Here is a 14096-nt window from a genome sequence, read left to right on the forward strand (position 1 = left end):
GAACATGAGTCTCATGCAGCGGTAGAGAGACATAGTGAGTGAATGAAGAGAGGGAGCAGCGTTAGTGAGAACAAATCCCTAAATCAGAGAAATCAAACGCTCTTTTCTGATGGTTACGTTCTGAAACACTAACAAACATGGTCACACCTCCACACAACCCTGCAGGAAGGACTTTGTATGAACACAACTGAAGTGCACATTGGTCTTGTCTGCTCCTCCTTGTTGCCTTGTGTGGACACATTTTGTTTCAGTACCTTTGTTGTGAGGACATTTGTGGAGGTCCACACAACTCAAAGGGACAAGACTGTGTTTTAGGCTTTGTGTTAGGGATTTATGTCACTGAGTGTCCTCACAAGTAGAGTGAGACTGTGTGTGTGTTGTGTCCCATGGTGAGACAGACACACAGACCTGAAACTGGATTCATATCATGTTCACAGTGCAGAGCAGTGACACACACACCAAGTCCACACAGATGCAAAAATCAATGACGTTTTCTATCAGACTACACACGGTCAGTTCCAGTTTGTGGCCTCATAGATTTAAACCAGTTTGAAATAGAATCAGTTCAACTTGTTTTTATTATAATGCAGTTTTTATGGAAATAACACATTTCTGCTTTGTCTTTGATGATTGAAATAATCAGGATAATTAGAAATATTCTGTTCATAAACAGCCTGTTAGAGGAGGAACATTGGGAAACACTGGGTTCAGTTCAGCATCAGGTTTCCTAAACCTCTTCATAGGTTTCTTCATCACACTTCTCAGATTGTGAAGAACCACACAGAGGATGATCCTCAGACTGAAGTAGGGTCTGTTTTCTCCTTCTGGTCCTTTTCTCAGAAACAGTGTCTAATGAAGCAGGAGTCCATCCAATAATAGAACCAGCTTCTTAATGAACGTGTGGGTTTTCTTCCTGTCCCTGCGGTGATGCTGTTACTGTAACATGTCACAGTGGAGGACAAAGTGCTTGGACTTCAGATTTACAGTGAAAACCACCTGGATTGTTTACACATCAATTATAAGATTAGAGGTGGATTTAGTTTTTGAAATGGTGCAGATGATGTAGAAATCTTTGGTCTACTGTGACTAAATCCTGTAGTTTGTACTTTGTATTATTTACTGTCACAGTCCATCCATCATCTGTAACCAGCCGACAGATGGATTCAATCCAGGGACAGCTTTGCTCTTCCTCTAGACCTCCTGCCTGGCAGCTCCAACCTCAGCATCCTTCTACCGATATATTCACAGTTTCTCCTGTGAACCTGTCCAAACCACCTCAATCTGGCCTCTCTGACTTTATCTCCAACACATCTAACATGAGCTGTCCCTCTGATGTCCTCATTCCTGATCCTGTCCATCCTCGTCACTCCCAAAGAGAACCTCAACATCTTAAGCTCTGCTACCTCCAGCTCTGCCTCCTGTCTTTTCTTCAGTGCCACTGTCTCTAAGCTGAACAACATCTCACGACACATTTGAGACATTTAGTAGCTAAATGTCTCATTTGAATGGACTGAAGTCTGATTTTAACAATAAAGCTTCAACTAAGTCAATGCATCTGCTTATATTAAAATTCATCTACTGAGAGTGAGTTTGTGCTTGATGTCCACAGAAAGAGGAAGAGGACTCATGTTTCTGTGGAGGAGCAGCTGTCCTGCTGTGCTTTGTGTCAGGACGTCCTGAAGGATCCGGTCTCTACCAGCTGTGGACACTGGTTCTGCAGACAGTGCATCAGCTCATACTGGGACCAGTCTGGTTCATCAGGAGACTCCTCCTGTCCCCAGTATGGAAAACGATCCAGAACAGTACAAAGTAAGACTAGACACTTTTTAGTGTTAGATATTCTGAAACACTTCAGACTTTGTTTGTTTTCTTCAGTGATTATATATAATATATTATAACAACGGTTTATTATACTTAATTATATATTAATATTTTTGTGTTCATTATTATAAAAATCTGATTCTTAAAAGTATTTGTTTTTGTTGGTAATACAAAGAACAAACCAGATTCTGTTTCTTTATTCTCACACAGTTTCTTGTCTTTCAGCAGATGTTGGTCTGCAGGAGGTTTTAGATGAACATAAGATCAGTCTGAGGAGGAGATGTGAATGTGTGACTGAAGGAAGTGATGAAACAGGAAGTGGAACCCTCCTCAACAGGATCTACACTGAGCTCTACGTCACAGAGGGACAGAGTGAAGAGGTTAATACCCAACATGAGGTGAGGCAGCTTGAGACAGCTTCCAAGATGAAGACCCTCCATGACACTCCAATCAAGGTCCACGACATCTTTAAAGCCTTACCTGACCAACAGAGACACATCAGAGTGGTTCTGACCAACGGCGTCGCTGGTGTTGGAAAAACCTTCTCGGTGCAGAAGTTCAGTCTGGACTGGGCAGAGGGCTTGGAAAACCAAGATGTCAGTGTGCTGGTTGTGCTTTCGTTCAGGGAGCTGAACTTGATCAAAGATGAGCGGCACAGTCTTCTCACGCTGCTCCATGTTTTCCATCCAACATTACAGAAGGTCACAGCAGAGCAGCTGGCTGTCTGTAAACTTTTGTTCATCTTTGACGGCCTGGATGAAAGCAGACGTTCACTGGATTTCAACAACAGTGAGGTTGTGTCTGATGTCACACAGACGTCATCAGTGGACGTGCTGCTGACAAACCTCATCAAGGGGAATCTGCTTCCCTCGGCTCTGGTCTGGATAACTTCCAGACCTGCAGCAGCCAATCAGATCCCTCCTAAGTGTGTCGACAGGGTAACAGAAGTACGAGGCTTCACTGACGCCCAGAGGGAGGAGTACTTCAGGAGGAGGTTCAGTGATGAAGAGCTGTCCAGCAGAATCATCTCCCACATCAAGACATCCAGGAGCCTCCACATCATGTGTCACATCCCAGTCTTCTGCTGGATCACTGCTACAGTTCTGGAGCACATGTTGACTACAGAGCAGAGAGGAGAGCTGCCCAAGACCCTGACTGACATGTACTCACACTTCCTGCTGGTTCAGACCAAGAGGAAGAAGAACAAGTATGGTGAGGGACATAAGAGGAACAAAACCAAGAACAAACAGTTAAACAGAGAGAGCAAGAAACAAACAATTCTACAGGAGCTGACAAAGGCTGACAGGGAAGTTCTTCTGAAGCTGGGGAGGCTGGCGTTTGAACATCTGGAGAAAGGAAACATCATGTTCTACCAAGAAGACCTGGAGCAGTGTGGTCTTGATGTCACAGAGGCCTTGGTGTACTCAGGAGTTTGTACAGAGATCTTCAAAAGAGAGAGTGTGACCTTCCAGAAAACAGTCTACTGCTTTGTTCATCTGAGCATCCAGGAGTTTCTGGCTGCAGTTTACTTCTTCCACTGTTACACTAACAGGGAGACAAAGGTACTGGTGGACTTCCTGTGCAAAGACAAACACAAAAATTCAACTACAAAAAAGGTTTTTAATAAAGTGTTTGCGTATTTTGCAAGTAATAATTTACCTTACTTTTTGAAGAGAACCACAAAGAAATCCCTCCAAAGTCAAACTGGTCACCTGGACCTGTTTGTCCGCTTCCTTCATGGCCTCACTCTGGAGTCCACCCAGAGACTCTTAGGAGGACTGCTGGGTCAGATAGAGAACAGTCCAGAAATGTCCCAGAAAATCATCAACAACCTGAAGAAGAAGAAGAAGAAGAAGAAAACTAAAATGTCTCCTGACAGAAGCATCAACATCTTCCACTGTCTGATGGAGATGAAGGACCACTCAGTACATCAGGAGATCCAAGAGTTCCTGAAGTCAGAGAACAGATCAGAGAAACTCTCTGAGATCCACTGCTCAGCTCTGGCCTACATGCTGCAGATGTCAGAGGAGGTTCTGGATGAGTTGGACCTGAAGAAGTACAACACATCAGATGAGGGACGACGGAGACTGATCCCAGCTATGAGGAACTGCAGAAAGGCTCAGTAAGTCCAGATGTGATCAGACACACTTAACACACATAAAAGATGTTGGAACAACAAGTCAAATGTATCTGTTCTGTAAACTAAAGACATTTGGGTTTAAGATGTTAAAGTTTCATCATTTCATCTTTTCTGATGCATTGAAATGAGGCATTTCTCAATATAGAATAGGACAAGTTCAGACTATGGACCTTAGGAGTTTGGACTTGGTAAGTTTATGTGAGAGCACAGACTCTTCAGTCTTGGTGGCAGCAGGTAATTTAAGCTGTTACACAAACTGGTTTTTGGGGTCTATGCATTTCTGTATTTCTGTATTGATTTGTGTTGAGTCCACAGGTGTTTGTTATATCCAATAAGACAAAGTAGCAGCAACATATTTAACATATTTAAGTGTAGCAGCAGCTTTTGTTTCCAAAATGAATAATAACTTGTCTAAAAACACTAGAGAAACAGAGCCAGTGGTAAATTGTCACACAGCTTACTGAGATAAGACTGTTCTAACCTGGGATCATGGTGGACGTTACATGGTCATGAGGAGCTGGGCTGCAGGCTGCTGACATGACGCTGTGTTGTCTGGTAGAAAATGTTGGATCAGATTTACAGATGGACTTTATTTGGATCAACTGAGCACATGTTGGAAGTGTCGGCTGATTCCTTAAAGGAACAGATCATAATCTGTTGTCACTTGATGAAGAAATGGTGTTTGTAGAACTGTTGGAAAGGAACTTTTTCTCTGACTGTTGACAAAAGCAGCAGGATGAATTCTCACGTGTTCAGAGCTTTATTATCTGCTCACAGTGTTTCACAGTGTAGATGGACAGTGACTCAAAGCACACTGTGAAAGACGCACAAGACTTTTTCAAGGCTCCACAGTTTCATGTTGTTCAATGGCCAAGTCAGTCATCTGACCTGAATCCAGTTCAACTTGGAACTGAAGGCAAATCCCCCAAAAACCAAGCTGAAGTGAAGAGAGCTGCAGTAAAGGTCTGGCAGAGCATCACCAGGGAAGAAACCCGGCATCTGGTGATGTTCATGGGAACGATTTGGAACAAATATTAAAACAGACAATTGAACTTTATTGTTCTTAATATTTGTGAGCCACTAAAATTGGGGGTCTGTGAATTAAAGTGTGTGTAGTTCCTCCACTGTTCATCTAATGTTTTGGAGCAAAGCCTTAAATGAAAGCTGACAGTCTCCACTTTAAGCACATTTTGATGGTTTCACTTCAAATCCACTGTGGTGGGACAGAGAACGAGAACCATGAAATCTGTGTCCCTGTTCAAATACTTATGGACCTGACGGTGTGTGTTGCTTTGTGTCTCCATAATGTAGAAAAGTGTTCTAGAGGATCAGTTCAGACCATTTAGCTGCTGCCTCCATCTCATTCTGCTTTGTGATCAAAATAAACAAAATAAAAACTTTATAATAGATCTTTAATTATACTTGAAAATCAATATTTTTATTTTTTCTCTTTATCTGTGATCACAGACTTTCTGGCTGTGGACTCTCAGAGACTCACTGTGAAGTTGTGGCTTCAGCTCTGAAGTCCAGCCCCTCCCATCTGAGAGAACTGGACCTTAGTGGAAACAACCTGCAGGATTCAGGAGTGAAGCTGATTTGTTCTGGCCTGAAAAATCCAAACTGTCTCCTGGAGAGTCTGAGGTCAGTTTTCCATCTTAAATCCATAAGTGAATGTTCAGGTTTGGTTTGGTTCATTAGTTTCTAAGTTTGTCTGAGCACAAATGTGAAAACCATTTCCTCAGGTCAAATCCCTCAACACTATGTGGGACTTTAAGTTGAGTCCACATAGAAAAGTGAAATAAGTCCAGACTGGCTGATGGGAGATGTCTCCATGTTTGCAGACTGTACTTGAAGGAAAGTGGTGCTGAGGAGGAACAGGCTGACAGTCTGATTGGGCCTTGGACTAGTACCTTGTCTGCACTAGTAGTGGACCATGAACTTAAGGAAAGCCCAGTTTTTCACAAGTGTTAAAGATGAAACTTTGTTTCTCTGACATTTGTCTTAATATCTGTCTTTGACAATTGTAAAGTAACAAGCACAAGTTGTTTTAATCCAACATGTCTGATAGGAGCTCAGCAACATGAGGAATGAAGGATTCATGATGGTTTGATTTTGAAAAGGTTTGTATCTTTGTGAAGTTACTGATAGAGTCTGATGCTCTTATGAGACCTGACTTTACTGGATCAGTTTCAGGAGCACAAATCAGTGCTGACCACAGTCTGGCCACCCCTGTTAAGGTGGTCTGGAACCAAAGCTGATCAGTTCTTTAAAGTTTGATCCATTTCACTGATGAGTCAAAGTATTGTAGGACGTTTTGAGTCTGTCAGATGTGATTTGATGTTTGTCTGATAATTCCAGAGGTGAGTGAGGTGAGCAGCATGTTCTGAATCAGTGCTGACATGAATAGGTGTATGAATGTTGTGCTGACATTTGGATGATGTCTGTAGAAGTCTGACATTCTGATGATCCACAATAACACAAGGACAAAGTCCCTCTAACACCATTGATTAGGACAAATCTGATTGTTACTAATGATTTGATCCACATCTTTGATTCTTTATGCAGATTGAGTTTCTGCAGTTTGTCAGAGATCAGCTGTGATTCTCTGGTGTCAGCTCTGAAGTCCAACCCCTCCCATCTGAGAGAACTGGACCTGAACTACAACAAGCTGCAGGACTCAGGAGTGAAGCTGCTGTGTGGTTTTGTGGAGAGTCCACACTGGAGACTGGAGACTCTGAGGTCAGACACCATTTTTTAGTTGTGTGCTGAGATGAATATGATGTGAAAGTTGTGGTGACACTAAACTACAGACATAAAGATGATAACAGACTGACTGTTGTAGAGAATCTCTTGATATTTAGAATTACAGAGGGAATCAGGACACATATTTTACAATTTCAGGCACTTTATCTGCATCTAGTCACACCTGCCTCTACAAATGAACAATCATACTGTGTAGCTGGTACAGGACAGTGTTGCCTGTGATAAATTCATATTTATTATTCGATGGCCATCGTCCACGATTAGATTTACCTTTGCCCTTTGTAATTGAAGTCTCTCTAAGGTATTTGTTCTTCATAAACAACTTTCCTTTTTTAGACCATAACGTATATAAGCTAAGTAATTGTTCACGTACAATTTGAAGGAGATTGGTATGAAATTGCCACAATCATGTAATTTGTGTATAATGCAACTTTGCAACAACATACTTGCTCCTGGTTTGTGTTGTTAATGCTGTTTCATTGGTCAAATCAGGTTTTGCTTTGATTTGCACAATACAAAGACAAATAATCGTAGTTTTTAGGTCTTTCAGAAAATGATTTGTCAAGTGAGTGTGTATCTTAGTGTGTTCTGCTGTAATCAGTGTGTCATCAGTGCCACCTGTTGATCCCCCTGCTGTCTCCCCATTGATTGGGAGGAGAGCAGATGAAGGAGTTGATTCTCTTTTGGTTGGAGGTTAGAGGTAACACTAGTCTGCTGTGTGAGTGAGACTTCAGCGTAAAGAGATTGAATGTTTGAGGATGTTTTGATGGACTTAATGAATGTGCTCCTCTTTTAGCATTGTTACAGTGTGGCCACACAGCATTTGATATAGTCTGTGTGTGTGGGGGATATAGGTATAGGTTTGGTTTTCTGCTGCAGATATGATTATTTTAAAGGAATGATTTCATGTTTTGGTGTCAAACTTCCCTTCCCTGTCCTAACACGTTCCGGGTAATCAGTAGCCTTAATTCCCTCTGTGACTGACATTTCATAACTGCTTTATTTTTCAGACTGACTGATGTCCAGAAGATGGAGGAAGAGGACAGAGCAGAGTCTGCAGGACACAGCTGTCTGTCTGTGAAGAGTGACCGGTCCAAGGTGTTAAATCCTCCAGACTTCAGTCGTGAACCTGGACCCTCAGAGACAAAGTAACAGACACTTTCTTCTGCAGTTAGTCTAAAAACTCTATTGATCCCCAGAGAGGAAACGTGTGTGTCCACCATCACAACACAAAGAGAAAACAGATGAAATAAAAACCTGGTCCTAGAACATGAGTCTCATGCAGCGGTAGAGAGACATAGTGAGTGAATGAAGAGAGGGAGCAGCGTTAGTGAGAACAAATCCCTAAATCAGAGAAATCAAACGCTCTTTTCTGATGGTTACGTTCTGAAACACTAACAAACATGGTCACACCTCCACACAACCCTGCAGGAAGGACTTTGTATGAACACAACTGAAGTGCACATTGGTCTTGTCTGCTCCTCCTTGTTGCCTTGTGTGGACACATTTTGTTTCAGTACCTTTGTTGTGAGGACATTTGTGGAGGTCCACACAACTCAAAGGGACAAGACTGTGTTTTAGGCTTTGTGTTAGGGATTTATGTCACTGAGTGTCCTCACAAGTAGAGTGAGACTGTGTGTGTGTTGTGTCCCATGGTGAGACAGACACACAGACCTGAAACTGGATTCATATCATGTTCACAGTGCAGAGCAGTGACACACACACCAAGTCCACACAGATGCAAAAATCAATGACGTTTTCTATCAGACTACACACGGTCAGTTCCAGTTTGTGGCCTCATAGATTTAAACCAGTTTGAAATAGAATCAGTTCAACTTGTTTTTATTATAATGCAGTTTTTATGGAAATAACACATTTCTGCTTTGTCTTTGATGATTGAAATAATCAGGATAATTAGAAATATTCTGTTCATAAACAGCCTGTTAGAGGAGGAACATTGGGAAACACTGGGTTCAGTTCAGCATCAGGTTTCCTAAACCTCTTCATAGGTTTCTTCATCACACTTCTCAGATTGTGAAGAACCACACAGAGGATGATCCTCAGACTGAAGTAGGGTCTGTTTTCTCCTTCTGGTCCTTTTCTCAGAAACAGTGTCTAATGAAGCAGGAGTCCATCCAATAATAGAACCAGCTTCTTAATGAACGTGTGGGTTTTCTTCCTGTCCCTGCGGTGATGCTGTTACTGTAACATGTCACAGTGGAGGACAAAGTGCTTGGACTTCAGATTTACAGTGAAAACCACCTGGATTGTTTACACATCAATTATAAGATTAGAGGTGGATTTAGTTTTTGAAATGGTGCAGATGATGTAGAAATCTTTGGTCTACTGTGACTAAATCCTGTAGTTTGTACTTTGTATTATTTACTGTCACAGTCCATCCATCATCTGTAACCAGCCGACAGATGGATTCAATCCAGGGACAGCTTTGCTCTTCCTCTAGACCTCCTGCCTGGCAGCTCCAACCTCAGCATCCTTCTACCGATATATTCACAGTTTCTCCTGTGAACCTGTCCAAACCACCTCAATCTGGCCTCTCTGACTTTATCTCCAACACATCTAACATGAGCTGTCCCTCTGATGTCCTCATTCCTGATCCTGTCCATCCTCGTCACTCCCAAAGAGAACCTCAACATCTTAAGCTCTGCTACCTCCAGCTCTGCCTCCTGTCTTTTCTTCAGTGCCACTGTCTCTAAGCTGAACAACATCTCACGACACATTTGAGACATTTAGTAGCTAAATGTCTCATTTGAATGGACTGAAGTCTGATTTTAACAATAAAGCTTCAACTAAGTCAATGCATCTGCTTATATTAAAATTCATCTACTGAGAGTGAGTTTGTGTTTGATGTCCACAGAAAGAGGAAGAGGACTCATGTTTCTGTGGAGGAGCAGCTGTCCTGCTGTGCTTTGTGTCAGGACGTCCTGAAGGATCCGGTCTCTACCAGCTGTGGACACTGGTTCTGCAGACAGTGCATCAGCTCATACTGGGACCAGTCTGGTTCATCAGGAGACTCCTCCTGTCCCCAGTATGGAAAACGATCCAGAACAGTACAAAGTAAGACTAGACACTTTTTAGTGTTAGATATTCTGAAACACTTCAGACTTTGTTTGTTTTCTTCAGTGATTATATATAATATATTATAACAACGGTTTATTATACTTAATTATATATTAATATTTTTGTGTTCATTATTATAAAAATCTGATTCTTAAAAGTATTTGTTTTTGTTGGTAATACAAAGAACAAACCAGATTCTGTTTCTTTATTCTCACACAGTTTCTTGTCTTTCAGCAGATGTTGGTCTGCAGGAGGTTTTAGATGAACATAAGATCAGTCTGAGGAGGAGATGTGAATGTGTGACTGAAGGAAGTGATGAAACAGGAAGTGGAACCCTCCTCAACAGGATCTACACTGAGCTCTACGTCACAGAGGGACAGAGTGAAGAGGTTAATACCCAACATGAGGTGAGGCAGCTTGAGACAGCTTCCAAGATGAAGACCCTCCATGACACTCCAATCAAGGTCCACGACATCTTTAAAGCCTTACCTGACCAACAGAGACACATCAGAGTGGTTCTGACCAACGGCGTCGCTGGTGTTGGAAAAACCTTCTCGGTGCAGAAGTTCAGTCTGGACTGGGCAGAGGGCTTGGAAAACCAAGATGTCAGTGTGCTGGTTGTGCTTTCGTTCAGGGAGCTGAACTTGATCAAAGATGAGCGGCACAGTCTTCTCACGCTGCTCCATGTTTTCCATCCAACATTACAGAAGGTCACAGCAGAGCAGCTGGCTGTCTGTAAACTTTTGTTCATCTTTGACGGCCTGGATGAAAGCAGACGTTCACTGGATTTCAACAACAGTGAGGTTGTGTCTGATGTCACACAGACGTCATCAGTGGACGTGCTGCTGACAAACCTCATCAAGGGGAATCTGCTTCCCTCGGCTCTGGTCTGGATAACTTCCAGACCTGCAGCAGCCAATCAGATCCCTCCTAAGTGTGTCGACAGGGTAACAGAAGTACGAGGCTTCACTGACGCCCAGAGGGAGGAGTACTTCAGGAGGAGGTTCAGTGATGAAGAGCTGTCCAGCAGAATCATCTCCCACATCAAGACATCCAGGAGCCTCCACATCATGTGTCACATCCCAGTCTTCTGCTGGATCACTGCTACAGTTCTGGAGCACATGTTGACTACAGAGCAGAGAGGAGAGCTGCCCAAGACCCTGACTGACATGTACTCACACTTCCTGCTGGTTCAGACCAAGAGGAAGAAGAACAAGTATGGTGAGGGACATAAGAGGAACAAAACCAAGAACAAACAGTTAAACAGAGAGAGCAAGAAACAAACAATTCTACAGGAGCTGACAAAGGCTGACAGGGAAGTTCTTCTGAAGCTGGGGAGGCTGGCGTTTGAACATCTGGAGAAAGGAAACATCATGTTCTACCAAGAAGACCTGGAGCAGTGTGGTCTTGATGTCACAGAGGCCTTGGTGTACTCAGGAGTTTGTACAGAGATCTTCAAAAGAGAGAGTGTGACCTTCCAGAAAACAGTCTACTGCTTTGTTCATCTGAGCATCCAGGAGTTTCTGGCTGCAGTTTACTTCTTCCACTGTTACACTAACAGGGAGACAAAGGTACTGGTGGACTTCCTGTGCAAAGACAAACACAAAAATTCAACTACAAAAAAGGTTTTTAATAAAGTGTTTGCGTATTTTGCAAGTAATAATTTACCTTACTTTTTGAAGAGAACCACAAAGAAATCCCTCCAAAGTCAAACTGGTCACCTGGACCTGTTTGTCCGCTTCCTTCATGGCCTCACTCTGGAGTCCACCCAGAGACTCTTAGGAGGACTGCTGGGTCAGATAGAGAACAGTCCAGAAATGTCCCAGAAAATCATCAACAACCTGAAGAAGAAGAAGAAGAAGAAGAAAACTAAAATGTCTCCTGACAGAAGCATCAACATCTTCCACTGTCTGATGGAGATGAAGGACCACTCAGTACATCAGGAGATCCAAGAGTTCCTGAAGTCAGAGAACAGATCAGAGAAACTCTCTGAGATCCACTGCTCAGCTCTGGCCTACATGCTGCAGATGTCAGAGGAGGTTCTGGATGAGTTGGACCTGAAGAAGTACAACACATCAGATGAGGGACGACGGAGACTGATCCCAGCTATGAGGAACTGCAGAAAGGCTCAGTAAGTCCAGATGTGATCAGACACACTTAACACACATAAAAGATGTTGGAACAACAAGTCAAATGTATCTGTTCTGTAAACTAAAGACATTTGGGTTTAAGATGTTAAAGTTTCATCATTTCATCTTTTCTGATGCATTGAAATGAGGCATTTCTCAATATAGAATAGGACAAGTTCAGACTATGGACCTTAGGAGTTTGGACTTGGTAAGTTTATGTGAGAGCACAGACTCTTCAGTCTTGGTGGCAGCAGGTAATTTAAGCTGTTACACAAACTGGTTTTTGGGGTCTATGCATTTCTGTATTTCTGTATTGATTTGTGTTGAGTCCACAGGTGTTTGTTATATCCAATAAGACAAAGTAGCAGCAACATATTTAACATATTTAAGTGTAGCAGCAGCTTTTGTTTCCAAAATGAATAATAACTTGTCTAAAAACACTAGAGAAACAGAGCCAGTGGTAAATTGTCACACAGCTTACTGAGATAAGACTGTTCTAACCTGGGATCATGGTGGACGTTACATGGTCATGAGGAGCTGGGCTGCAGGCTGCTGACATGACGCTGTGTTGTCTGGTAGAAAATGTTGGATCAGATTTACAGATGGACTTTATTTGGATCAACTGAGCACATGTTGGAAGTGTCGGCTGATTCCTTAAAGGAACAGATCATAATCTGTTGTCACTTGATGAAGAAATGGTGTTTGTAGAACTGTTGGAAAGGAACTTTTTCTCTGACTGTTGACAAAAGCAGCAGGATGAATTCTCACGTGTTCAGAGCTTTATTATCTGCTCACAGTGTTTCACAGTGTAGATGGACAGTGACTCAAAGCACACTGTGAAAGACGCACAAGACTTTTTCAAGGCTCCACAGTTTCATGTTGTTCAATGGCCAAGTCAGTCATCTGACCTGAATCCAGTTCAACTTGGAACTGAAGGCAAATCCCCCAAAAACCAAGCTGAAGTGAAGAGAGCTGCAGTAAAGGTCTGGCAGAGCATCACCAGGGAAGAAACCCGGCATCTGGTGATGTTCATGGGAACGATTTGGAACAAATATTAAAACAGACAATTGAACTTTATTGTTCTTAATATTTGTGAGCCACTAAAATTGGGGGTCTGTGAATTAAAGTGTGTGTAGTTCCTCCACTGTTCATCTAATGTTTTGGAGCAAAGCCTTAAATGAAAGCTGACAGTCTCCACTTTAAGCACATTTTGATGGTTTCACTTCAAATCCACTGTGGTGGGACAGAGAACGAGAACCATGAAATCTGTGTCCCTGTTCAAATACTTATGGACCTGACGGTGTGTGTTGCTTTGTGTCTCCATAATGTAGAAAAGTGTTCTAGAGGATCAGTTCAGACCATTTAGCTGCTGCCTCCATCTCATTCTGCTTTGTGATCAAAATAAACAAAATAAAAACTTTATAATAGATCTTTAATTATACTTGAAAATCAATATTTTTATTTTTTCTCTTTATCTGTGATCACAGACTTTCTGGCTGTGGACTCTCAGAGACTCACTGTGAAGTTGTGGCTTCAGCTCTGAAGTCCAGCCCCTCCCATCTGAGAGAACTGGACCTTAGTGGAAACAACCTGCAGGATTCAGGAGTGAAGCTGATTTGTTCTGGCCTGAAAAATCCAAACTGTCTCCTGGAGAGTCTGAGGTCAGTTTTCCATCTTAAATCCATAAGTGAATGTTCAGGTTTGGTTTGGTTCATTAGTTTCTAAGTTTGTCTGAGCACAAATGTGAAAACCATTTCCTCAGGTCAAATCCCTCAACACTATGTGGGACTTTAAGTTGAGTCCACATAGAAAAGTGAAATAAGTCCAGACTGGCTGATGGGAGATGTCTCCATGTTTGCAGACTGTACTTGAAGGAAAGTGGTGCTGAGGAGGAACAGGCTGACAGTCTGATTGGGCCTTGGACTAGTACCTTGTCTGCACTAGTAGTGGACCATGAACTTAAGGAAAGCCCAGTTTTTCACAAGTGTTAAAGATGAAACTTTGTTTCTCTGACATTTGTCTTAATATCTGTCTTTGACAATTGTAAAGTAACAAGCACAAGTTGTTTTAATCCAACATGTCTGATAGGAGCTCAGCAACATGAGGAATGAAGGATTCATGATGGTTTGATTTTGAAAAGGTTTGTATCTTTGTGAAGTTACTGA

The 14096-nt window shown here is 42.3% G+C and overlaps 1 protein-coding gene across 38 annotated transcripts in view; it reads left to right on the forward strand.

Moving 5' to 3' along the window:
- LOC137124436 (uncharacterized) overlaps nucleotides 1-14096 on the forward strand; it is a 274410-nt gene that overhangs the window by 231705 nt on the left and 28609 nt on the right. For all 38 annotated transcript variants that reach the window (XM_067499386.1, XM_067499397.1, XM_067499387.1 and 35 more), the window contains 8 exons: nucleotides 1610-1809; nucleotides 2032-3943; nucleotides 5429-5602; nucleotides 6527-6700; nucleotides 7735-7872; nucleotides 9600-9799; nucleotides 10022-11933; nucleotides 13419-13592. In XM_067499386.1, the coding sequence (XP_067355487.1) occupies nucleotides 1610-1809; nucleotides 2032-3943; nucleotides 5429-5602; nucleotides 6527-6700; nucleotides 7735-7872; nucleotides 9600-9799; nucleotides 10022-11933; nucleotides 13419-13592 (4884 nt within the window). The remainder of the gene's footprint in view (nucleotides 1-1609; nucleotides 1810-2031; nucleotides 3944-5428; nucleotides 5603-6526; nucleotides 6701-7734; nucleotides 7873-9599; nucleotides 9800-10021; nucleotides 11934-13418; nucleotides 13593-14096) is intronic.

This window comes from Channa argus, chromosome 3 (genome assembly GCF_033026475.1).
Source record: "Channa argus isolate prfri chromosome 3, Channa argus male v1.0, whole genome shotgun sequence".
NCBI classification, from domain to species: Eukaryota; Metazoa; Chordata; class Actinopteri; order Anabantiformes; family Channidae; genus Channa; species Channa argus.